Here is a 26,514-nt window from a genome sequence, read left to right as displayed (position 1 = left end):
GCAACAACAAGCACATTGTCAAACACATTCTTTCCTGCAGCACCTGTGTTTCATCTCAGTTCTGCTTAACTGTCACGATGCAGGTTCAGAAGGCTGCACAAAACAGTAAGAACCTGGATTGTCCCATCTAGTTCCATTAACGATGTCATTAAATCTTAAAATTGTAAGTCAATTGAAGCTAAGTAACATAATCATTTAAATTGTCATCTACAACGTTCACATTCAGGTGCCACTTCATGGAACTTAACCCTCTGAACCCCAAAGTGGGTTTGAAAAGCATGTTTAAAAAAAAAACAAAAAAAACACCAAAATGACATCATTTATCAGAGCAAGAAACTACAAAAATAGAAAAAAATGTCAGATTTTTGACTTTTCAGTAGTTCTTGAACTAGTCATGTGTAACATGTTGTGCTTTTGCAAAAATTAACTAAAATATTTAAGCTTAAAATCGTGATATTTTATCAAAATCACTTTTTGTACTTTTCCCATTTTTAAAAAAATGCCCCAAAATTTGCTATTTGCACAAACCAAAGTTTTTTAAAAATCTGCATACCCTGAAGCAAATGTGGAATTACTAGTGACTCAACAGCTACGTGACAAAAATTCAGCAACAATCATGTGTAACACGCTGTTCTGTTGGAGAAATTACCAAAAGTTTAAGCTTAAAATTGTGATGTTTTACCCAAATCACTTTTTTTTGGGACGTGTCTCATTTGCAGATATGACAAACATTCACCATTTACACCAACCAAAGTCTGTAAAAAAACAAAAAAATCTGCAGCCCTCAACACAGCTGTGATGCTCGTAGTGACTCGACTGCAGCCAACAGTCGCCTGAGAAAAATTTGGCAAATTTTTGACTGAACCTGTTGAACTACAGACAGAGGGCAGATGGCAGCCAAGCATGGGACTAAACTAATAATGTAAATAAAAAAATATGTAGAATATATTAATGCATCATTTCATTTTTCAGTATTCTTACCAACTGTGATAGATAATTTGGGTTTTGTTTCAATTTTTGTAAATTAATCGGGAAACAAAATGACACAACTGCAGATCTTCTATTGTTTTTTTTTTTTTTAAGTCTCTACAGCTCTTAATTCTACTATTCAAAGAACTTAACTTTCTCTGCACTAATTACCTGATAGAATGAGAAAGCCAAAGAAATAGAAACTGGTTTTCCGTCTGTGTGTTCTGTGTGTGTGTGTCCTCCTTAATGCACTGCCAACAATATCATTACCAAAAACCTTTCCGCACGCAGACACAATGAGAAATAACAATACAGATTTCAGCACAAGCAACCAATTACAGGAGCTAATGTGCAATCGTGTTAGCGTCGTGAAATATGAGCGCTCGCCCTCCCTGCGCCGCGAACGCTAACTCTCGCTTTTCATTCACGCCGAGGATGCTGCACCCTGGAGGAGACGCCTGGAGGAGGAGCAGGAAGACGGGGGAGACGGGGAGAAGATTTATCTCTCCCAGCAGATGTGGAGAGCAGCTCCTTGGGCTCCCAGTCAGCAGCCAGGACAGTTTACAAGCTGCAAAATGGATTGATTGTCCATGGATCCCTGTCCCTGCGTGGCTGCCAACTGTGAGCTAATTAAAGAACACTTCTCTGGAGAAACACTGAGCAGCAACCGAGCACATTCTATTTACTCTCGAGAAGATGTGCTGTTCTAAAACCCCTTCAAGAAGGAAAAACATTTCAAACCGGCTGCGGCAGCGACTGTGTTGAGAAATAGCACGAGATCCGCAGAGATAAATTTAGGCTTCGGTATTTGCATTGCCTTGTTATGAGTCGGTAAATATTTTGGTGAAGCTGCTTCCATAGTTTTCTCTGACATTCAATGGCGAGAAGGTCAGAGAGGGGAAAGAAAAAAAAAGGCAAAAAGAAAAGTGGTTTTAATCATCAATTTAAAAATGAATGGCTGCAATCTCTCTTTCGATCACACGCTGACTCTCCCGGGCTTTAAAAAGACAGGCGCTGGGGCATTCATCAGTTTGCATTCATTTCTCTGCACGTTTTAATTTTCAGATAATAAAATTAAAGTTTCGGTCTCACAGTTGCAGAACTGCGCGGCCGTCGGTTGATGGACGCACATTTTAAAATCACCGCACGCCAGCATGAGTCAGTGTGAAGAACAGCAGAGGAAATGGGTTTTGGGGGTGAAACTGACAAAGAAAGGAAGAATAGTACAATCTGGACCCAACTGTAGTAATTTCCACTTATTCAGCTGATGTATCAGTGGGTCTATACACTATTTTTTACTTCACTAAAGAATTATAACAGTAGTAAAGCAACAGCTGCATTCACAAACACACGAGTGGCTTTGTCATGTGGTTCTCATGCATGATGTTATTTCTAACTTCTAAACTAGTGTCTTGGCTTTTTCACTGACTTTGGGCTGTTTTTTAAAACTGCAATATGAAATCCTGCAGCTGTACAGAAGCAGCACAACCATGTCTAGAAGTAGAGAGAAGTGAAAAATGTCTGACTTCACGTCACAAAAATTGAAAACATCTGGAATCGGCATCAACACAGGTGATACCAGAGGGGCAAAAAACAGTAACTCTACACACTAAATATATTATACCATTTGCATTTTTAATTGGGTTAATGGGTCATGTTGTGTAAATGATGTATTTCTCGAAACATGTACAATCATTTAAGTTTAAAGAATAAAAATAATTAATCTTGAGGGTTTAGTCATTTTATGTTATTCATTATAATGCTGATTTATAAAGATTTGTGTGCTTGTGAGGTATGTTGTTCTGCAGGACAGGGGAGGAAACAGATGAGTGTGCGACTGCGAGATGACCCGACAACCGATAACCTGGACGAGCTGCAGATGTGGACAGGATGTAAAGATATGGGCCGTACAGTCCAGGGAAGGAACAAACGAACAGGAAGATGTGAAACAGCTCGTGTGACATTTTGTGCAACCTGTCATGTGTGTCATGCAGTATAAGAAAGGGTCAGAGGAAAAGGTCTTAGTCTGTCTGATGCTCGGGAGAGTCTGACCCGGAGCTCTGTCATGCAATATTCAGTGTGTGATTAAATTGATTAATTGAGACCGCGCTGAATTTGTTTCATCTTTACAAACGAACTCACGGAGAAAAGAGAATCTTCTCCAACAGTACACACAGCCTGCAGTTCAACCCAGTTCGGCTGAAAGGATCAGAATTTTTTGCTGTGGGACTCTTGGTCACAGCTGAGCCAGAATCCGGTTCGTAGAAATAGTTTGTTTTTTGCACATTTTTAAATGAGACATGTAAAATAATATGATTCTATGAAATACATATAGCATGAGTCACAGGTGAGTAGTTCACGGACCATTGGAAAGTTTAGAATTCGATTTTATTTGCTTTGTTTGAACCGTTTATGGCTTTGATAAATGGTGCTTTGTTGGTAACTTTTGGTAACTTGCCATCAGGTTTGGAGCTAAATAGCTAAATCTGAAAGGAAAGTTACTAGTTTTGCAGGTTTGTAGTCATAAAAAAAAAAATCAAATACGACCTAAAATTAGGGAATATGCTGCATTAAAGTCCATCCATTAGCTGTTGAGACATTTCACTATGAAACCCAGTCTGCTGGTCGGTGCTAAATGAATTAACAAGACATTAGTCTTCAGGCTGAATCTCTGAACCAAATTTCACAGCGATCCAACAGTCCAGCCTGGCCCGACGTGGTCAACAGAACAAGCCACACTGGCTCAGAGTGCCGCTGCTGGTGAGGTTAGAAAGAGCTGCCAGAACATCGCTGTAATGAAGGGACGAGGGGGGGAGTCGGGAGGCTGTAACCACTTATAAACACTCACTAACGTTCAAGAGAAATTTTCCAGCTCACTAGCCTCTGGGAACCTGCCAACGGGCCGCAGCGCGCTTACACATAACACTGGATCGGCCCTTCTTTCAATTCAGCAGATTAAAATTTCCTCAAGCTTTGCAGAAAAGAAGCTTATAGAGTTCCTCTGCAGCCTTGATTTAACCACTAAAACCACTAAAAAGTCATCAGGGTGTCAAAGTTTTCTGTTTCTCCCACTAAAACAACCCTATAACTGGCTTAGATGTAACTCTATACTGCTGCTTACTCTAGAATGTGCAGATCTATGAAGGCTCCACTGCAGCTCGAGCACACCAGCTCACCTACAGCTTTACTCGAACGCTGTACAAATACTCTGTGCTGCACAATTCAGGCGTACATTTTAAAACTGACTCTGAATAATGACGGATAAAATCAAACCCTGCAAGCTGGAGCAGATTCTGGTTTGTTATGAATGAAATTCTGAAAGTCCAAATGTTTGAGATTTTCATCTGTACGCTGCAGTCTCAAGGTGGAAATGTTCAGCCATGATGTTGACCACTTATCTTACTCATGATGCATCTTCCAGCATATTAAAAAACACCAAACAGACATATTAAAATGGCTAAATCTGTGTCTAACGAGTCATTTGCAAAGCTAGCTTAACCCCATTTAACAATACAAACACAGATCTCCTTTCCCTTCTTCCCGCCTGTTTAAACAACCTAGAAGTAAATAAAATAGGCAGCATGCCCCTCATCTATATATCAGTGACGTGTTTGCGTGCATGCAGACGTACCGGTGCAGGAGTACTCGTCCACCCTGATGAAGCCGGGCAGACAGTCACAGCGATGGCTGCCGGGCAGGTTGACACACACTGTGTTGGACTGGCAGTAATGCATCTGCGTGGCACACTCATCAATATCTGAGGACAAACAGAGCAGATACAGTGGATTAATAACTCCCCGGCAGTTCTTTAAAGACACACACGGACTCCTCGGGCGACTCGTGAAGCGGCTGAATGAAGCTCACAGAACTGCTTCATCAATGTTGCTTTAATCACGTTACAAAGGAAGGGTCTCCGGGCAATCCTTTGTTGCTTACAGCTATTAATTACAGGCCTGCAGAATCCACTGATCAATCTCACAGACAAACAAGGTAGCTTTTTTTCTTTTTAAATTCCCACTTTAATAGATAAATCCCATGTTGTTTAACCCTCTCAGCTCCTGTCACACTTTCACTCACTGTGAGCTCATTTTTCACTACAATATAAAGTTCTGCAGCTCGACAGAAACAGAACAACTATGGCTAGAAGTAGAGAAAACTCAACATGTGTTCTGAGGAAGATGACACAGTGAGGATGCCACAAATAATCAGAAAAGAAAGTTGAATTACCTTTAATATTTATTTTCTCAAAAAAATAGAAATAAAAAGGAGGCAAAACGTTCAGCAAGTGATGCAGGTGATACAAAAACTGGAACAATAAATGGTGGTGCTATGTATTACAGAACATTATACTGCACGTAGTTTATTGCTCGTATGTTTTAATACAGTTCCATACTCGTCCTGCTGTTCAGGCCAGTTTACCCAAAAAGTTGCAGAATTTTTCTCATGGGACTGTTGGTTACAGTTGAGTCACTAATAGTTTCACAGATTCATCGATGACAACTGAATTTGATTTTTTATTTTATTTTTTAACAGATTCTGGTTTGTGCAAAGGCTGCAGGGTGGTTCAGTGGTTAGCACCATTGCCTCACTGCAAGAAGGTCGCTGGTTCGCGTCCCGGTGAGGACACCTGGGATCTTTCTGCATGTTCTCCCCTTGCAGCATGGGTTCTTGCTCCGGGTTCTCCGGCTTCCTCCCACACAGTCCAAAAACATGTTGAGGTTAATTGGTGATCCTAAATTGTCCGTAGGTGTGAATGTGAGTGTGCTTGGTTGTCTGACTCTGGAGTCAGCTGGGATAGACTCCAGCCCCCCTGACCCGAGTGAGGATTAAGCGGTGTATAGATGATGGATGGTTTGTGGAAATGACTTATTTTTGGTAGATTTTTAAACAAGACAGGACTTTGCTATCTGCTCTGTGTAAACACAGCCTGCAGTTCAGCTGAGAAGTCCCTGACTTGTTGTAATGTGACAGCTGGTTGAAGCGAAGTGACGGCTTCCTGGTTGAAGAATGCAGAATTTTTGTTCTTTAAAAACTAAGTCAAAGCAAATGGTTGGTTTTTGGTGAATTTAAACGGGACACATTGAATAGGAAGTTCAAGCTTGGATTTCACTAAATTTGGCATGTCGGCGATTCCTCCTGTTTTTACAATTTCTGGTTATGATAAATGCTTTAATTTTGGCATTTTCTTTAAAGCCTTTCTAATCTACCGGTGGGTTTTGGAGCTCAGAGGGTTAATTAGAGGAATAGAAAAGAGTCGTGATAACTAAAGAGAAAACAAAAAAATGGTAAAACGGCATGACAGGTGCAAAGGAGAAAAAGGGGAGAAAGAAATAAACTGTGAAAAAGAAAAAAACAGAAGGAAAGCATGCAAAGAGGAGAAGGAGAAAGAAAAGGTTGATGAGATAAGGACACATTAACCGGAGAGGAGCGAGGGGAACAGGGCGAGCAGCGTCGGCCCTGACATCCATAATGCACTACTAATATCATGATACATTACATCTCCTCTTCATACACAGACTCTCTCCTTCCTAATGTAGCTTGAAAGACATTGTATGAGCATTAAAACAGCGAGCTCAGGGAGGCATTAGCCGAGCTGGATGACTGCTGATGAAATGGGACCGGAGACACACACAGGGGAGGTGTTATGCAGAAGGGCCTAAATTTGTAAATGTGTATGCGTGTATTTGTACAGTACGGCGTATTTATGCGGATGCAAGCAGCAGAGAACCCGTTTCCTGAGGCTAACAGGCCTTTTCCACCACTTAAGGGACTCTGCATGCTACACTTTAGAGGGAAGGCAGAGAGTATGAGGGGAGCATTTCCATATCCTCTCCTTGGATAAATACATTCCGGCTTTGAGGTGTTCGGCTCATGCTTCCGCCTTACAACCGAATGAATGCGTATGAAATATGTAATTGACTTACATGCAACACCCAGAGGTTTTTTTTTTTTTTCTCGGTAAATTTCATCCTTGGAGAGTGTACAGTAGGGGTGTTGAATTGCACAATCAAAGAGAGACGGATCGCGTATTCCGCCGCACAAAGCCTCGGCGGCCTTCAGCGTAAAAAGCATTGATCTGCTACATCAAAAACATGGAACTTACTTGAGTGCTTTGAGGCTGCGAAACAGTACCTGAATCCAATTTTCATCTCATCCTGAAGCACTACTCCGCCCTGAAAGCCACTCATTTGATTACCCTTTATTGGGCGAAAAGGCGCCAAAGCGTTGTTCAAGGGTGACGACAGGCAGCCTGTGATGCCGCCGACACGCAGCCTCAATAATTCAAAGTCGAGAGCTCGCCGCTTTTGTCAGCTTTCATTTAAAGCGAGAAAAGCATCTGGTGTCAAGTCTGAGGCATGATGAGGCTTTTTTTTTTTTTTTGATCTCTGTTGTTCCAAGGTCCTGGATCCCCGGCGTTCCTACCTGTGTGTGCATTCACCCTCTGCAGCCTCCTCTGGGAGCCTTGTTGCAGGTGAGGTCTGCTGACAGAACTGGAACTGTCATTTCACACAGGGGGGAATTCATTTTTCTGGATTTGCCAGTGTGACTCCCTCTCTCTCCCTCTCTCTCCCTTCCCTCCCTCCACTCCAGACCTCCTTCCTCTCCTCCTCCTCCTCCTCCTCTCAGCTCACTTTCTTCATCTCGCTGCTGCTTTATTCATGCTGTGATGTAGGTCAGGGCTGGGTAGGGGAACAGCTAAAAATAAGGCAGGATAGGACTCTCTGTGTGCATGTCTGTGGATGAGTGTGTGCGTGTTTACTCCAGCTCATCACTTTGTGTGTAACTTTGTGTGTCTGGGAGAAAAAGAAAAAAAAAGTGTTTGGATGCTGAGAGGCGGAAGATTCTCCGTATTGTTTTGTCTGTATGTGTGTGTCGGTGTCACCTCTTACTGTAGAGGTTAATGGAAACAACTTTCCGTCCATATTGCCTCTTGCTTCCTTTATTTTCTCCGCCCTAATGAGCCCAGATTGTGCGTGAAGTGTGCGTGTCTGCACTGATCAGTCACTCTGAGCAGCTAATTTTTTGGTCTGTTTGAAGCCCACCGGATGAAGCTGCCGCCTTTGAATGAGACACGGATGGAATTTAGAGACACTTTTTGACTTCAAACGCGCTCACCGGGTTTTTCTTTTTCGACAACTTCGCTGCTCGAGACAGACAGCGGAGAAAGACGAGTGTGTTTGCGCGTTTCTCGAAAGGTTTTGGCGCTCATGAACCAACACCGGGGCTGATTGGAAACAGGCGGGATAATCTGAGATGACCTGTGGGACACCGTAATCTCACTAATCCTTTCTTTATGAACATGTTGCCATGATGATGATGCCACCATATGTCTCTGCGGCGAATGTTTTAGTCGTGCCGTTCTCTAACCGGTTTCTGGTATTTAATTTGTAAATGCCTCGTCCAATGTTTGGTGGTTCAGTAGGAAAAAAAAAAAAACACATTTTAAAACCCGGTCTTTGTTCGTCAGCTCTGTTGAGGGCCTTTCATTTCTATTAACCTCTGAACAGCAAAGCCAGCTGGAATGTTTGAAAGGAATGTCGTGTTTACAAAATTGTCCAAAAGAAAAAAAACAAATAAAACAACATTCAGAGCCAAAAGTCTACAAACAGAAAGAATCACAGGGTTTATTTTTTTGTTTGTTTGGTTTTTTTTTTTCACTTTCCTACGGTCCCTGAACTTCTCTTCAGCTTAAAATTTCATCAAAATCACTTTATTCTGCATATATTAGCTAAAATTCACCAAAAATAAGTGATTCGCTATAACCAGAGTTGGTAGAATACAATAAATTCTGCATTTTTTGGTGCAGCTGTGAAGCCAGTATCAGCTGCAACCAACAGCCTCAAGACAAAAACGATGGGATTTTTTTTGGCTGAACTTCCGGCTGTGTTCAAACCACAGACTGTATAAAAGATGGACGTAGCTACCGTGACGTCACCCGTTGGTTTCTGCACTGAGAAAATGAAGCCAGGGTTTTGCTACTTCCTGGTTGACATCTTGGATTTTTGGAGCCAATGACGCAAAAAATCGTGGGAGGGGGGCGGAGCCATAGGAGCAGCAATTGGTCAGACGGATTGAGAGGCGGGCCCTCTCTGCCCGCCAACATTTACCGCCTTCTGCTCGCTTCGTCTGTATGGTCGCTGCCGACTGTCAATCAAGCCAGCCACGCCCCTTGCCCCGCAAAATGTTGACGATTTATTAAAAATTCAGTATTGATTTATTTTCAGATTGGCCACCTGATCTCTGGATTTGACCATGAAAACTAATAAGAAAAAATCCTGAGCTGTAGGAATGCAGCATTTGGTGATCTGTGATCACTTCTTTTCCAATTCCAGTCTATGGGAGTCAGCAGCTCGCGGACGTAGGTTTTTGACACTTCCGGGTTGGCTTCATTTTTCAGGGCCTGTTGCTACGTCCATCTTTTATACAGTCTATGGTTCAAACAGGGCAGATAGGAGACAATTGCAAAAGAAAACTAAGTGTGTAAGTCACTAAATCCTGCAAAGATGGATAAAAAACAACGAGTTTGGATCCTATGTGACTCAAAAAGACATGCATAAAACTCACGGTTTCTGTTTTTGTACCCAGATTTTTACAAATCCAACCAACAACATGTAATATGAACATTTGCCGCTTATGTAAAGCATTTCCTCCAGATTTCTTCAGCCTTTGCTCTTGGGCCTGTTGTTGTTGTTTTTTTTAATGAATGCTGAAATAGATTCATCTCGGGCAACACAAATCTTTTCATAATCAGAACTGGCACACACTGAAACACATAAATACATTTCGTTACGATGCATCTTAGCAGCGTTTCGAATCATCCTGCCAAGGACAAACCCCGTAGCTTTGAAAACTCTTTCCTGACTGATGTTTAAAAGATTAGTAAAAATTTGGGGTTGTTATTTGATCGACAACATCCGATCACAGTTGCACCGCACATTAAAGAGCGTCAAGGGGACAAGGACAAACGTAATGAATGCAAACTAAATTAACACCGAGGAATTTACAACCACCTGAGCCCTTGTAAAACAGTCAGCAGCAGCAGCGACACGCAGCAACCTCAAGAACAGTAATTACCACTTCACGTGCACAGGTTAAGAGAGCCTGCAAAAGCGTTTATTTTTTCCCAGAGCTGCTTCCTCCAAACATCCGTCTTGATACGAATCTCATCCCTGGTCTCAGCAGATCTCCTTCCTGACAAAAAAAAAAAAAACACCGATTCGCATCCATCAGCATTCCCCTCTCCTCTGACCTCGCCGCCGTTCTCCGTATCTCTCTATTTTCATGTTTGCAGAAGTTAATCTCAACCGGCAATTACACACCATGATAATTGAGACTGTTGCGCAGAGCGTTGCTGTCAGCATGCAGGCATGTGCGCGCACACACGAGATAGGATGTTTAATTTGTTTTTTTTCTAATGCACTTGGTGTAAATAGCTGTTTTTTTCTCTTTTTTTTTAATTTTCAGAGTGAGAAAATAATGGTTTCCAATATTAGGTATTTTCACACAAATTATTATGTCTGTATGCAAATCTCAACCACGGCACAGCAAGAGGTTGGAATGGATTGAATAAGTATGAAATTACAACACTGAAAAGCACAGCTACAGTTTCCTTAAGTACACAACGGATTGTAAACAACACAATATCTTAGTATGATTCATATACATCGAATAAACCAGAACGACTGTTTCCCAGGTTATAGCGACAGTCTGGAGGTGAGTGAGTTTGCTGTTTGTTACTGATAGACGGATGAAAGGATCATAACCAATTTTGTCTTTCGTCTTGTGCATTCTACATGGAGATAGACTTATGGTCCCCCTGAGGATATTTGTCTTGGGTTCAGATTACAGCTGACTTTCCTGAGATGTGTTAGCAGCACAAAAGCTGCCAAAACTCTCAGAAAAAAAGAAGAAATACACTTTCAATATCAATGTTATCTTTTTATATTTTTGTCATCTGACATCCAAAAACCACTTGGCTTTTGTTCAAGGTTACACTTCTGGAGTGCTGCGCTCACCAAGGCTACACAAACTGAACATGTTGTAAAATTCCAACGAAAATGTCTGTTTCAGATGTTTTAAATACGATAATGTGCAGCATATTGGAGCCGTATTTTAATATTTAAGCTTTGACTGAGCTGCACTGAGCAATGAGAAGCAATGAAACAAGTAATTCATAAGTAAATGAGTACTTCTGCTCATGAGGAATTAGTACATTAATATACTGACTCATTCTGTGAGTAATACGTTAGCGGGGTAATTTCTGTACCTCGGGCCTTAAGCTGAAACTCTGACATCGTTCTGAGTCACAGCAAATACGTGACTCAGCTAGAAAACAGTATTAGACTTTACTATTCATATTTTTTGTTATAGTTTAAGTACAAGTTTAACTGTGTGACCACATGTGCTGCTGTGCAGACTGTCAGAGCAGAGCATCAACTACCGTCTGTCAGTGACATGTCTTTAGATTTTAAACATTGCAATAGAAAAGGTTAATGAGAACATTTGTAAAAATACATTTTATTTAGCAAAAAAGTTTTTATGTTTGCTTAATAGGGGTTTCGGGATTTTTTAAACAAGATGTTTTCTGAATGAGTTCTGATGTTGGATCGGCTGTTACCGCTTATAGAGAAGACGATGACATAGGAAAACAAGAGAGGCAGCAGAAGAGGAAGACAAAGAGAGAGGAGAAGAAGAAGGAGAAGAAGAAGAAGAAGAACAACAACAACAACAACAAGGAGCAGATAAAGAACAAGAAGAAGACGACAGAAGAAAAGAAGAAGAAGAACAACAACAAGCCATTTCCGTGTACAACAATCATTGCATTTGTCTGTTTTTAAAGACAGCATGAAGGCCACATGGCCAGTTCCAGCTGACCTGAAAGACTAAATCCAACTTGGCCCATTTTTCCACCGTAGATGGAAAAGCAAAGGTAACTGGTTTTGTTTCTTGTTCATCACAATTATATCCTTTACTCTGTTTATTCCGAGTGTAATGTGGCCTAAACCGCCACTTCCTGATGACACTACAGTTCTAATTATTTTGGTATATTAGTTTAATTTTTATTTTTTGCATTACATTTCCTAAATGTTTGCACAGTTTATAACACTACACATTTCCCCACTGTGGGATTAATAAAGGCGTATCTTATTTGCGCCAAAGCAGTTAATAGAAATAAGCTTAATGCAACTTTTTTGCTTCAGATTTGCTTGACAATTACACGTAAACATGACTTTTGACACTCGTTTGAAACACACAGAAACACTACTTCCTTGGTGTTGAAGCAGTTTGAATAACCACAACCCAGCTGGAGAAGTTCAGACCTCTGACCTGCACGTTCACGTACAACAGAGGGTTAAATCCTGCATCCTGGTGTCAGCTGCTGTCTTCCCTGATTGCTGACTCTCACCTTCTTCCATCGTCGCAAAAACCCAAACAAACACACTTCACTGAGTTCTGCTGTGCTGTCAGCTTATCTCGCATCCATCCCAGTATCTCTGCACGCACAGGAACTCTGTCTATGTGGCGCGAATACAGCAAAAAACCTAAAAGCTTATCAAGGTTTTGATGCCATTAGGATGCATGAACACCTCTTTGATGTAGCGGTCCTCAGCTTGACACGCTCCATGCACTGTGTATGATCATCAATCTCAATTTTAGGATTCTGGATGATCGCTCTCACGCTTTTGTGGATTCTGGCTGTAAAACGTTTTGAGGATTCCTCTTTTTTCGAAAGGATGCTTATTTTTGTCTCGTGAGTGTCAGATGATTGACAGGTAGCGGAGCAGAGTGAAACGAGGATAAAAGAAGAAAAAGTTTCTTCTCATTCCCGCGATGGACTTTTATCCCTGTGTGAACGATATTTTTTCATCCTGTATGAGTATAAACGGCAGGAAAATGGCCTCCTCTGAAGAAAGAAATTAATCTCAGCCAGCAATTACACACCACGATAATTGAGTCTCATACACAACGATGCTTTCAACAACTTTCACTTGTGAGGGAAGGAAAGTGAGCCTGGATATCTCCCACTACGCTTCTTTCTTCCTGCAGCAGTGGGATCTTAGACTGCTGCCACCAACTTAAAAAGAACTGCGTTATTATCCTTTAATAAGTGATTTTAATGACGTGGGTTTCGTCTCCACGATGAGGGGCGTGCGGAGGCCTCGGGTGGCTGAACTCAGTGACTAAACCCTCTTATCTTCCTCTCGCTGCAAACACATCAAACACAAAAGAACAACAATCAACATGCAGCGCAGGACCACACCTTTCCCACGCCGCCGGTCCCCCCCTCGGTGCGAGAGGAAGAAAAAGAACTACTGATGCATTTAATTAGAGAGCCCTTGGAGAACGGCGGCCCTTATCGCCGTCCTTGTCCTCTCCAGAAGACGCGCCGAGCAGGAAGTGCTCTGGCTGAGCAGATTAGAGCCCGCTGAGGAAGTGCGCGCTGCGAGACGGAGAACAGCTCGTGGGTAGGAGAACGGGACGGTGCGGTTCTCCGGCAGAAGCGGGAAACGGCGTGAGAAAGCCGGTTTAATCTATCTGTCATCCTGCAGCTCCAACGAGGGGCTGCGATTCACTGAGCCGCTCGCTGACAGACTTTCAGACAGACACTGTGAAGACTGAAACTGTGACAGAGTCCTTCTGTCACACCGAGCAGAACAGTTTACCGAGATGACAGGTGCTTTGTGTGCGTGTGTGTGTGTGTGTGTGTAGGTGTAGGTGTGTGTGTGTGTGTGTGGGGTGTTCGCACAGGTAAACTTCCTGCAAAAGCTTAGAAAAACGCACACCTGGGTGCACAGTGACAGAAATATAAATCCATACATGAGGCAGGAGGAGGCAGCGGCAGCGTGTCCCTTATAGTTTAACAAATTACTGCCGAAGTTAAAACCCTAAAAATGTGCTTTGTCGAAGCAGGGAGGTGTTTTGCGTATCACAGAAGACAAACAACACAATCCACTGCAGCCGTCTGTGATGTTTCATCATGAGAGAATGAGTCAGCTCAGCAATAAAACACATCCAGACTAAAGCAGCCAGGATGTTCCTGTTGCAGATGCAAATGAAGGGAGGTTTACTTTCCTTTGTGCTAAAAAATTATTTAATAAAAATAGAATGTTTTCACCTGCTCAGCACTTTGCACGGCGTGAAAATAAAGCTACCTGTGAATCCTGTAACACTTCAAAACAATTAAAAAGTCTTTAAAACAAACTTCTTAGTTCATTAATCATCAGAGCGTTCAACTGATTAAACTGTTGCAGCGCTAAAGTTTTTTTCTTTTTTTTGGTGCTTGTTAGCAAACACAAATCCGTGCTTTCACAAACATACAAATTACTGAGAGGTGAAGGCTGGGAGGCACATACGGGGATGGTAGAAACAGGCACATGTCTGTAGACACGCTCGTGGCACGACAGCAACAGGCGGGTAATCAAGAAGTGCTGCAGATGGGGTAAGAAGCTGAGAGGTAAACACAGATGCTGACGGAGGAAAACTGTGACAAAAGCTGCCAGCAGTTGAGCTGAGCCAAGTGCAGGTACTAAGGACTTACATGTTACCTTTACCGGGGTCTTTGTGGTTTTATGCTTGATAACCTTGAAGGCATCGATCCCCCAAGACGACAATCTCACTCTCACACCTCCGACCTAAACTAGATTATCTGTAAGTGTCTCCCAAAATTAACTATACAACTCTTCAGAAATGATTTGGAGCTGCCACTTCGAAAGAAACCAAAATCAGATGTTCATGGCTGCCGCTAGAGCTGAACTGGTTGAGCTGGCGACCTGTGTACTGGGGCTGTAGTCCCCGACGCAGCGGTCGTGGGTTTGACTCCAGCCCATGGCCATTTGGTCCCTCCCTCATCCTTCTTCCCACTTTCCTGTCTCTCTGTCTCCACTGTCCTGTCAAATTAAGGCAAAAGGGTCAAACATCCATTATTATCTATACACCGCTTAATCCTCACTAGGGTCATGGGGGGCTGGAGTCTATCCCAGCTGACTCAGGGTGAAGGCAGGTTCACCTGGACAGGTCACCAGTCTATCACAGGGCTACACTTAGAGACAGACAACCAAGCACACTCACATTCACACCTACGGACAATTTAGAATCACCAATTGACCTCAACATGTTTCTGGACTGTGTGGGAGGAAGCCGGAGAACCCGGAGAGAACCCACGTTGCACGGGGAGAACATGGAGACTCCACACAGAAAGATTTCGGTGCCCCCACCGGGACACGAACCGGCAACCTTCTTGCTGCGAGGCAACAGTGCTACCAACTGCACCACCCTGCAGCCCCAAGGGCCAAACAAAAAATACCAAAACAAAATGTTGAGCTTTCTTGAGATGTGTCAAACATTACTGCAACATATAACCAACCTACTGATATCTATGGTTTGTGCAAACATCACCACATCACCAGTGCTGCCATTTGTGCAGCCATTAATCTATTGACCATTTTAATGACGCACAGTATGACATGGTTTACATTAAAAACTGAACTTCAGGGTTAAACTGGCAACCAGATCATAATAAAAGAGGGCTTACTATTTAAGTCAGTAATGCAACTTAAAAAGAAATCTGAGTTTCTATTAAAAAGTGAAAAAGTTTGGTCCGTATATTGAACAAAGCTAAAGCGGCTCCGTTCCTTTTCTTTTGATCCAGGTACCAACACAGCAACGGGCTAATGTAAAAATAAGTGTGCGTTCCCTGGAGCTTTAACGCCTAGTTGTTGCAAAAAGACACATTTTTTATTCTTGCATGAAACCCACGAATGTTCAGAACCTGCTGCAGCATTTCACACATTTTAGTTTACACTTGAATCTCGGCGCCCAACATCGGATGAGGTGAACCGGTCAGGGTTTCAGGGTGCACTCGGTACAGCAGAGTAATAAAGACGTGGTCTCGTCTGCTTCAGCGACAGCTTGTCCGGCTCGTAAACCGACTGCAAACATTAAGACCGAGCGTCGGCAGCCAGCATCGCCGCGCAGCCAAAACGCTTTAACTCGTCCCCGCTGATTAAAGCAATTAGAAGCACAAAGCCACAAAAGATAACAAAAGAGCGAGTTTACGACTTGCTTTCTGAGAAGTTCCTCAACTCTCATCCGGAGCAGAGGCAGCACATTTTCGCTCGCATTGTGTCAGCACATCTTGTTTGTGTGCATGTTGTTTACAGCCCGTTTCCACCAGATCTACTGCCTGGAACCAGCGTGCAGCTCTGCTCTGTGAGCCACAAACACACACAAACCTTCCTGCTCCCAGGTCGGCAGCAGCTAATGGTGTAATTTAGCTCTCAGTGTGTCTGCAGCACGCACAAACGCACACACGCAGAGCTGAATTTGTCAGAAAGGTCATCATACTAATGCAAGTCCAGATAAGAACTTGCTTCAGATTATTGGCCTGATTCGAGTTGCTAGGTAATTTCAACACATCCCGGCAGAAAGCTTTCCTGATCTAATTGACATTCCATCAGTCGGCAATCACCTCGTAGCCGGTGGAGAGAGAGTGGAGCTTTTATTAACCTCACAGTTGCGACCGTTTTTTTTTTTTTTTTGGTTGCTATGGAAAATTAACAAAAAAAAGTTCCGTCTTTCTAACTCACTCGTGAAAAAGCCACAGAGGAAGATGCAGAGAGACAGACTGACACGCTCAAACAGCAGCGGCAGCAGAGGGTGAAGCGCCACCGCGAGAGGAAAGTAAAGATAGAAACAGGCAGAGAACAAAAAGCGAGAAGCTAGAAGATGCAGAAACAAAAGGGAGACTGTGAGACACCAAAGAAACAACACCGCACTTGTTGTGACTTTACCGATGACAGGCGGTAATCATTTGACAGGAGAGCTAATATTGGGGGTATAAATATTTGACAACGCAGTGTGGGAGTGCTTAATTAGCTTCATTGTTATTCTCACACAGAGGCAGCAGCTACCTGGAGCCAACCACGCGGACACGACGCTCGCCAGCGTGAGCGCCTGTGTTAAACGCCGGGTATTACATTAGGTGTATTTTGATATTATTTTTAATTCCGAGTTCAGATTTAATTTGGAGGTGATAGCGGTGGTGGGTGTTTGGAGATTACTAATGAGATCAGTCGATGTTGTTCACAAGCCTAGTTTCAGTTTATGTGGGAGGCATGAGCAAGAAGGAAGACGAGGATTCAGCCACTTAGAAAAGCAAACACACACTTTATGGTATGTGTCATAACTCTGGAGGTGTCCACATTCTAGAAACGTACATTTCATGGTCTGTTTGCATACATTTCAGATCAAATGTAATGATTTGGCAAGTCTGTACGACTAAAGTCTCTCTTGTGTTTGGAGACGAAGCCACTTTCTGCTCGATTGCATTTGTTTGTGACACATCACAAATACGTTTGGAATCAGCACAGCTTTGCCATTTATTTGCTTATTTTTAACCAACCAACGTAGAAGCTTCAAACAGGCTCATAGTTTTACCCAAATCATGCCATTTTTTTTCTGAATTTAACCAAATAATAAGCGAACACAGCTTAAATCTATCAATACAGATTCTACAGCAGATGCTAAACCTTGATCTGCTGGGTGTTGTTGAGCCTCCTGACGTGGACTTTGTGGCTTTTTGATTCTGGAAGCACAAGTGTGAGCGTAGTTTAACTGTATAGGAACAGAGTTTTGTTGCAACTGAGCTGATTTTGGAGAGTTAGGATTAATTAGGATCCTTTAATTTAATGTACCATAATTTCCAGACTATTGAGGCACCTGAATATAAGCCGAACCCACTAGCTTTAAAAAGAAAACAAGTATTGTACGTACACATATACTTGTCTATAAGCCGCAGGTGTCCACATTGTAACATGAGATGTTTACACAGAAAGATTTTTAAACTTTTAATTAAATATGTACCGGTAACACACACAAATACGTAAATGTTTTTTTTTTCCGAACAGTTCCTGTAACACGGCTGGTTAAGAAAATAAAAAAATGCAGCAGCCTACTAGGAAAAGTCATTGATCGCTATCTTCATCTTCCTCCTGTACACTAAAACCACTAAAGTCGAAGTTGAACAGCCTCAGAATTACTTCGTCACACACTTCCTCAGTCTCTGTTTCGTTGTCGCTCTCAGTGTCACTTTCATCTCGAGACAAATTCGTATAAATCCATAACTTAGCCGCATCGTTGTTTAAGCTGCAGTGTGCAAAGCGTGTGAAAAAAGTAGCAGCTTATAGTCCAGGATTTACGGTAAAATAACTTTCTTGAACTTCCATCCATCCATCCATTATCTATACACCGCTTCCAAAAAGGAAGTTTGCTCCTTCTATTTTATAGTTCTAATACTTGTTGGAGGAGGAGCCTTCGTTGTAGGTACCGAGGACGATCACAGTTCTTAGAACATCATTTTATGGGTGTTTTTCTCCTTCAGCTGAGGGACTCTCCAATCACATGAAGAACCTTAAGTGGCAAATTCAACACATCTTAGCTCTCCTTTTTCTTGCTCTTTCAACCACACAATAAATTCAAACGTCTCCTTTCCAACTCCTCATGATATCCACGACACACAACAAACACGCAGCTTCCATCGTAGCTTCCAGTCTTTTCTGTCAAGAAGTGATGCTGCAACCGCTGGCTTCCTGTCACATGACTTTCCTGTTGGTGGTGTGAATGCAAACAACAAAAAATTAAAATGCTCTTGAAGGTACGTAGCTCTTGGAGGAGATCCCCAGAGTATAGTTACCCTCAGAACAGAGGCCTCAGAACCTTTTGGTGTGAACGCACCTATTAAAAAACAAATCCTGAAAGGCAATGAGCTGCTACCCGGACTAACGGAGTGGGAGAGGCTGATGATGTGCAGGTGTTCATCCCTGTGCTCTTAACATGGAAATGTAGGACACTGAGAGGGTTATGTTGAGGAAGCTGAATTCAATTATTTAAAAATCATTTCAGTGAAATCATGTTTTGTCTCTAAATGTGTTGCAACTCTTATTAAAAAATCTTCATTGTCAGAAGACGTAAACACAGCAGCACAATTAATTCCAGAAAATTGGATGACAGCAGCCAAAATTAATGAATGCAGGTTTTTTACATATAAATGAGCGTATATGTTCTGTTCAAGCCAAACGAGTTCACACACTGTTTACGCAAAGTTCACACCGATGCAGCTCATCAGTGCCGCGTACATCTTTCACTATCTCACAGCATAATGGAGTTTTAACTCTGGCTTGCATGGCGACATTCCTGCACCAGTAGGAATGAGTCCAACGATACCTGGCTTGCAACTGGTGCATGGAAGACAGAGTATGCTGCAGCGACTTCCTATGAAGTGTTGAAAAATTGAAACAATAGGAGGGAGGATGGAAAAGAAAGTGAGTAAACAGGGTTTGTTCAATTATTCTTAAATAGAATAGAATAGAACTTTATTGATCCCTTTGGTAGCTGAATGGCAGAAGGTGGACACATAAGTACCAGGTTTAATATGCAGATTCAATCAAAACTATACTCTTTAGTTTCAGAATTTATAAGCAGCAGGAACCTGGTGACTGGATTTCACTTGCCAAAATACGCCTCAGGACTTGTAGTTAGCTTCTTCCCCTGTGCTTAGAGCTTTGACTCTTTATCAAAGAAGACGTTTTTTCTAAAGCAGAGCTTTCTGCAGCTGGGTGAGTGTCACAGCAGTTCACTCTGTAGAGGAGCTCCAGCTGTCAGTCAGACGGTGTGAATAGCTTTTAGTTTCCAAAGATCCTCTCTGAAGAGCAGAGACGTCCCAGGTACAATGCAGATTATGGATAATAACTAAACTCCATAACTAAAATGACTTAGATTTTACATTTTGACTAAATGCAATCTGAAACAGCTCTCTGGAGGTGATTAACCTGCAGAGTTTTATTTATGTCTCCCAGCATAAGTCATCCCAGGTGAAGAGCATTTAGCTGCCAGACATGTTCTCATGATTTAGACCCAAAGAGAGCCACAATGAGAGTGAATATTGCGTTCATTTCATTCGCCACAAACACGCCTCTAAACCACAGACTGTATAAAAGATGGACGTAGCTTCCGTGACGTCACCCGTTGGTTTCTGCACTGAGAAAATGAAGCCAGGGTTTTGCTACTTCCTGGTTGACATCTTGGATTTTTGGAGCCAGTGACGCAAAAATCGTCGGAGAGGGGCGGAGCCATAGGAGCAGTGATTGGTCAGACGGATTGAGAGGCGGGCCCTCTCTGCCCGCCCACATTTACCGCCTTCTGCTCGCTTCGTCTGTATGGTCGCTGCCGACTGTCAATCAAGCCAGCCACGCCCCTTGCCCCGCAAAATGTTGACGATTTTTTCAAAATTCAGTATTGATTTATTTTCAGATTGGCCACCTGATCTCTGGATTTGACCATGAAAACTTATAAGAAGAAAATCCTGAGCTGTAGGAATGCAGGATTTCATGATCTGTGATCACTTCTTTTCCAATTCATTTCTATAGGAGCCAGGGCTTTCTGGAGCCAGCAGCTAGTGGACGTAGTGATACTGCAGGTTTTTGACACTTCCGGGTTGGCTTCATTTTTCAGGGCCGGTTGCTACGTCCATCTTTTATACAGTCTAAGCTCTAAACGAATTCCACAGCAGCTCCGCATGGGCTCAATATGTAAACTGTTTGCTGTAACAAGTCTGCAATAGCAATAAGTCTATAAGAACAAACTAATGTCTGTTTTAATGCGGTTCTCGATGCTCAAGACCAATTTTCACGTGTTATTCAAAGTGAAGTGAATGGTTTTCACTTTGTGGCTGCTAGAAGCCACTAAAATATGAGTCACATGGGGAAAACTTTGAAAGTTTTGTGAATCTGTTACTTTAAAAAAATTGCTCTTTCTTGGTAGCATCAGATAGTTAAAAAAAAATAAAAATCTAATCGACTATATTTGACCGAGTTCGTTCATTATTTACACAGAGAATCTGAATTAAGTGTAACCACTGGTGGATTTCACACACAACATGGTTTGGACTAAAAATACATTTTGTATATTGAGACTTCTTTTTTCCCCAGATTTTTTTTCTTCTTCTTACAGACTCCTACATTTTTAATTGAGTTTGTAAATGTTTTTACGTGCCCCGCTGCTGCTGTGCCCCATTTTCCTGAAAGGTAGATGTGTCAGCATGGGGCCCAGCGGGAGGAACAGCAAAGTGACGGTAGAGTAGCTGAGGAGAAGGCTGGAAGAAGCAGCTCTCACACACACACACACACACACACCAACAGGATTATTTGTCCCCGTGCCCGGGACTGTTGGGAGGGCAATGGCAGCAGATGGTCTGCAACGGCTCTTATTGTCTCAGGATGTGGCAACAGGGAGTGAGGCGTGCCCCGCTCGGCCCCGGCCTTGGAGACACCGTTGCCACGTCCTGCATCAGTGTCACAGTCAACCTCTTCCCCATAATTAAGGCCAGCCCCTCTGGTTCCACCTGACAGCAGAGAGCAGCTGGAGGACAGAGGAAGAGGAGGAGAGGTCGAGTGCTACACATGAACGGCAGCTGAGCAGCTCTCATGTTTGACGCACAGACATATGTGTCCTCGGGGCCACACAAACACGTGTTTCCATCACGACACTAAACTTCACAGCCTATGTTTAGCACCTAACCTTCAACTCGGACTCGACGCAACAGTTAGGCATGACCTTAAAGATCCTAAAACTAACACCAAACTTCCACATTCACTTACAAATAACCCAATTACGGCTCGGTTAAAGCCATCCAACACTTACTGAACAGCTCCTTGTGTCACTTGAAATAGCCTGAAATGAGTTTAACATACAACAAAAAAGCATAAATCCATCCATCCATCCATCTTCTTCCACTTATCCTGCGTGTTGGCAGCAGGCTGAGCAGTTAATTCCAAAAGTCCCTCTCCTCAGCTTCCAGCTCCTCCTGAGTAATCCTGAGGCTATATGAGATGTGCAATTAGTAGTAGATGAGGGTTGGACTGAGCTGTAAAGCTTCACCATGACAGTCCAGCAAAACACCTGCTGATGCTGTGACGAGTCATCTGTCCATCTCCATTTTCACTTCACTCATCCCGAGATGCTGAAGCTCCTCTGCTCAGGGCGGCACTTTGGACCCGGAGGGAGCAACCCACTGGTTTCAGGCAGAGAACCGTGTCCTCGGACTTGGAGGTGCTGACTCTCATCCTGGCTGCAAACCACCCCAGTGAAGGTTACAATCAAGCCAACAAAACCAAGTCATCTGCAAAAGTCCTCTGAAGAACGTGTACATGTAAACTGATTTCAACATCTTTAGCAAATTGTTGTGTTTTGTTATGTGTTGCTTGGTATATCTGAGCCTTTCCCAGTTATTTTTCCCTTTATATTTGTCTTGCACTCATAGTTTTTCAGACTGTTTAAGCCGTTTCGCAAACATTCCTTAGTAAACAGTGCAATCAGTTTTTAATCTGTAGATTAAAAAGGACAAATAGAGGTGAAACAGGCTAAGTGTGGCGACAATTGAAAGTTTATTTTAGATATTTCGAGTAGATGTCTAAAAACTTGTCTAAAAAGTCTTCTAGCCTAGAAATCACTACATCAGTGCTTACTGGGCAGCACATTTACGGGACCTAATGCGGTGGAGGAATTATCTTGATTTTATTTTCAGTCAGTATGATGGATAATGGAAAAAAAAAAAAAAATGTGGGAGCTATCTCCTAACCTTCATCCCAACTTAATCCAAAATCTAATCCTAATCCCTAAAACTATCGCTTTAAAAAAGTGTCGACAAACCAGAATGAGCTGCTGCGGTGGATTTTCCTCATCCGCTGCTCGGATGCATCTCACGCACAAACTTTCCCAAACCTTTGGCCTGTTCTGCACACAAACTCTTCCTCCAATCAGCTTCCCAAAGCGCAGGTTTGGACCTTAATTTAAATGTGACTTGCTTGGACCGAGCTGAGCAACGTGACGAGCCAGAGCAGCTCGTGTCCTCATGAAAGCCAAATCAAACACATATTTACTCTTGTACCTGGCAGGAATCTTTTGAGACAAGACGCTGACAACTAACTCCGGTAATACATCAGCCATGCAGGAGGCACCACATCTGTTTCTGACAACAGCCATGCTTGTCATCTGCTCTGCCAGCTGCAAGACAGCCCGCTTCCAAAACCACACAGCGAAGGATGCATCATAATCAGTCCTGAGAAACCGCTGCGTCGGAATCCGCTGGCGACCCGCTCGGTCCGCCAGAACTGCTCATTATTTGTAGAACAGTGAGATTCAAGCTCATTGATTTTACAGTTTTACCTCATCTAAGTTGATTTTTACTTTGATATTTCCAGTTCAAACGGTTTTATTTTACTTGGAGGGAGAAACTTCACAGAGTTTTGGAGCCTAACAGCAAACAAAGGTCAATACACAGAGATGCATCAAGGCACAAACTGACATGAAATTACATTTTTATACACCTATGATGCATCCTCATTTGGGTATTTTCAAACAAGCATAGCTTTGTCATCTATTTTATGACTTTACTGCTGTTTCCTGTTCGGCCGACCAATCATAGATCAGATGGGGCGGTTATTATCACACAGGAAAAGTGTCAAACATGGAGTGAAATTATCATATTTTAACCCAAATCATGACATTTATCCTAAACTTAACCGAGTTATCTTGGTGCCTAAACCTACCCAAGCATCCAGCATGTGGCTATAGCTGCAGGAGTGTCAACCAAAGCGAGATATTTTCCAAAATTTAACCAAAACAAAATCTAAGACTGATGTTCCTTCAGTGGATGCAAACTCTGTCCTGTTGCTGAAACTCCTCACAGTGACTTTGTGGGTTTTTCAAACTGGGATCTTTCTATTTATTTGATCTAATGTCTGCTTAAAGGGCAGAGCTGCGATCGACAAAGCTGGTGGGCAGCGATTTCTCCAGGTAGCTGATGGGCTGAGGCGCTAATATTGTCTTTGAGTGAAATAATAATTGATACAGGAGAGCTAATACCGACTGTGCACCTTATTTCAGGAGCAGTTACAACCTTCCACCTCCTGCATTTAATTTCTCATTAACATCTCTCTCTCTCTCAATCTGCCTCGGCTCGTCTACCTGTGTCCTTCCACCGGCTCTGTCTTCCCGTGCCGAGCTCCTTCGCTTCCCTCCCCAATCTGCGCCGATGCTATCAGCTCACTGTAGCCGCCTCGAAACTTATAATTGATACAGAATCCAGATGCCCCGAGCAGCTGACATTCAGCGCAATCTGAAGGACAGCTAGGGAAATGAGGAGCGTATAATGGAATATGCCGCCAGCACAAACAGGAGGAAGAGCCACTTGTAATGTGATCTGCTCCAGCGCTTAAATATCAAGTGCAATTAAATGCCAGTGACGGCGGCGCGGCCACGAGCTGCATGTGTGTCTGGAAACAAATTTGCTCTCGATCGGCAGCGACATCCTTTACACAGTCAGCTATCATTTACTCGGGTGCGAGCGAAGCGGCAGGACGGCTGTATCTGCAGAGAGGCGTCTCGCTAGGTTTTGAGGACAAACCGCGAGAAGAAGGTGACATTTTGCGGACAAACAGATTGAGAGGTGATAATAACACGGGAGCGGCTCAACTCGTCCGACCTTGAGCCGTCTTTGGCTACGTCGGTAAGTTTTTCAGTAGAAACTTCACCAGCCGCTCGCCAAAGCCTCGTGATGAATTACAAACTCATTGTCCACATAAGTGATTGATGATTCTCCCCATGTTCTCTGCGCTCTGTGCGCCGGTTCAGTCCCTCAGGTTAGAGGTCACTGACAGGTTACTCCAGGTCTTCTGCCTCAGCATAGTCAGACTAGTTTCCTCCTGGGTGACCTCTCTGCACTTTATAACACACAACTCTTTAAACATTTTAATAGCACCGACACTGGCAGAGCGGAAACTTATACTGCTCAATTGGGAAAATATAGAGCGGGTAAGAAAAGTGTTTTGCAATAAAGAGTTATGCAATAACTGGTCGGTATTTTCAAAAATCCAGTTCAGAAGCCTGGATCATTAACCCCCTGAACTCCAAAACATCCAAAACAGGTTCGAAAGACAGTTTATTTTGCTTTTATTTCTTTTATCACCATTTATCGTAACCAGAAACTGTAAAAACAAGATTATCGTCCTTCAACTAATCGTGACTTTTGGTTTTGTTGGGAAAAAAACCAACCTAATTTAAGTTTATAATTGTGATATTTCATTAAAAATCACTTTATTCTACATGTCTCACGTAAAAATGTGCCACAAATACATTGTTTATGGTAACCAGAATCTATAAAATAAAATAAAATAAAATCTCAGTGCTCTATATGGCAACAGGTACGGGACTTTTCAGCTAAACTGCACAAAATTCTGCACATTGTAATCCCAAGAGATATCAAAGAAGCTCAACTTCCTTTTTTCCAGGATTTATGGCATCGTGACTTTGTCCTTCTGCACAACATACATCTTTAAGGTTCTCTCTACCTCCGGCCACGGTGAGTAAAAACGTGACATCAGCAAAACACACCCATTAACCGCTTGGAGTTGGGAGGGTTAAGTAAGTGGAACAAATCTCTACAACAGCGTAGTTATTGCCTGATAAATAAATTACGGCCTAAGAATGGTAACAGATGAAAGGGCGAGAGGTCACCGCGGTGGAAAGGGTTCATCGTTCGGGCTCCATGAATAATCCGTGCAGCCAATAAAAATATAGATTCTGTACAAGCGGGTTAATACACAACAGTGCAGCATTCCAAAAGGCATTTTTCTACTCTGCTCTATTTATTTATCGGTTTATATGAAGATAACACATGTTGGGTCTTGTGCAAAAATCTATTCAACTGGGAAGCAGTTGAGGTAAATGGGTAAGAGCACTACCAGGGTTTAGGAGATAAAAATAAAGTTCTAACGCTCTGAAAAAATAAATAAATGAATAAAAAAATCTGTAAAATGAAAAGTGAAAGTCTAGCAGGAAGAGTGCCAAAAATAAAAAATAAAAAAAAAGTTAAAAATCGTAAAAGGCGTAATGTTCAGCAACTGTAAAAAAATAAAAATAAAAATAAAAATAAAAAAAAATTGGGAAAACAACAGCAAGTATTTGCAAAATAATCATATTTTGAGCAGATTTAAATCCAGTAAAATGTCATCATTTTATAGTCACACCACAATTCATATTCATAAAAGTTATTCAGTCAACGTGCAAATGAATTAATTGTTTTCTGTGATTTTACCAGATATTATATGTAATTTAACAAAACAGGAAAAAAATAGGTCAAATGATAGTTTACAATATTGTTTGTCCTTTTTCTTACATCCTTAATATACAAACCTTCACATTTAAATAATGACAAATATATGTACAATTCTGTATTTTTTACTTTTTATCTTTGACATGCATCATCTTCCTTTCAAATAGTGGAACATATCTGTAATTTTTTTTTTGTTTGTTCGTTTGTTTTTTTGCTGATTTAAATACAGCAAAACTATGTTGCAAAAGGACAAATTACTAATTGGAAAATACAGATTTTTGATGAGGACAATATTTACATTTCTGACTTGCTTTTTTCTTTCATAGTTAAAGTGTATTTTATTTTGTATTTCGTGATTATACCAGTTCCCATCTGTA

General features: G+C 42.2%; 1 protein-coding gene across 1 annotated transcript in view; it reads right to left on the bottom strand.

Annotated features, from left to right (window-relative positions):
- LOC103358921 (protein kinase C-binding protein NELL1) overlaps positions 1 to 26,514 on the bottom strand; it is a 328,461-nt gene that overhangs the window by 108,152 nt on the left and 193,795 nt on the right. Inside the window, exon 13 of the mRNA XM_008284073.1 lies at positions 4,601 to 4,726. Within this exon, the coding sequence (XP_008282295.1) occupies positions 4,601 to 4,726 (126 nt within the window). The remainder of the gene's footprint in view (positions 1 to 4,600; positions 4,727 to 26,514) is intronic.

Source organism: Stegastes partitus, unplaced genomic scaffold, assembly GCF_000690725.1.
Source record: "Stegastes partitus isolate 25-593 unplaced genomic scaffold, Stegastes_partitus-1.0.2 Scaffold343, whole genome shotgun sequence".
Classification (NCBI taxonomy): Eukaryota; Metazoa; Chordata; class Actinopteri; family Pomacentridae; genus Stegastes; species Stegastes partitus.
Note: the sequence above shows the minus strand (reverse complement) of the source record. Positions and strands in the feature narration are given on the sequence as shown.